The 914-nt window shown below is 64.2% G+C and overlaps 1 protein-coding gene across 1 annotated transcript in view; it reads right to left on the bottom strand.

Annotated features, from left to right (window-relative positions):
- TNPO3 (transportin 3) overlaps positions 1-358 on the bottom strand; it is a gene marked incomplete at its 3' end in the record, with an annotated part of 18,271 nt that extends 17,913 nt beyond the window's left edge. The window contains exon 1 of the mRNA XM_010131732.1: positions 203-358. Within this exon, the coding sequence (XP_010130034.1) occupies positions 203-358 (156 nt within the window). The remainder of the gene's footprint in view (positions 1-202) is intronic.
- Positions 359-914: the final 556 nt, after the last annotated feature.

Below are 914 nucleotides of genomic sequence, written 5' to 3'. Positions count from 1 at the left end.
CAGCTCCCGCCTTGGCACGGGGAGGGAGGACGCGGAGCTCTAAGGCCGGGGGGCGGCAGACAGCCTCCAGGTTAGCCGCCCATAACCGCTCTCTGCATGCAGCAGGGGCAGGACAAGAGAACAGGAGCTGTGTGAGGAAGAAACACCTCAACTTCAGGCCTGCAGCCTGCGAGCAAGCCGGCCGGTTCCTGCCACAGCTCACCCGGAGCGTTCGCCTTCCCCCCGGGATCGACTCGGGCAGGGGCAGTTTAAAGGAGCTGGGTGGGATCAGGCGAAGCCACGGGATCCCCTTTGCCTTGAGGACAGAGCTCCACATGCACTGACCCACGGGCAGGACGGGAGGAGACCACGACGGCATGACCCACAGCAAGGCACCGGGGACCTGCTCCCAGCCCCACCCGGACAAGACGGGTGAGAACCCAGGGGAGCCACAGCAGGACCAGACAAACCCCAAGGCTTCCCGCAGGCAGAGGGATCCCATCCTGACGGGTGCTCGGGCTACGGAAAAGCCAAACCAAGTCCCAAACACTTCGAGCTCTCCTTCTGACAGGGTGGATTGTACCCAGCCCAGCTCACAGACCTCTGACACAGAGGAACCACCTTCACCCTCCTGTCCCAGCACCAGGGACGGGTGGAATCCACCTTCTGCATCCCTCACCCGCTCCTGATTCTGCCCCGGGGGCTGACCGGGAGCTCCCAGTGGGAGAGGGGGGGTCCGTGTCACATGCAGCATCCTTGCGCTCTAATGCAGCACAGGAGTTGGGTTCTCGCGCTGCTCTGGAAGAGGCTCAAACTCACCAGAGAACTGCTGTGGGCTCAGCCCGGCCATCGCTCAGCCCCTGTGAGAGCCGAATCCTCCCCAGGCACGAGAGAAACTGCACGAGGCTTCTCCTGGGACGGCAGCGGCGGCCACC

This window comes from Buceros rhinoceros, unplaced genomic scaffold, assembly GCF_000710305.1.
Source record: "Buceros rhinoceros silvestris isolate BGI_N320 unplaced genomic scaffold, ASM71030v1 scaffold32632, whole genome shotgun sequence".
NCBI lineage: Eukaryota > Metazoa > Chordata > Aves > Bucerotiformes > Bucerotidae > Buceros > Buceros rhinoceros.
This window is presented reverse-complemented; position numbering and strand designations above follow the sequence as displayed.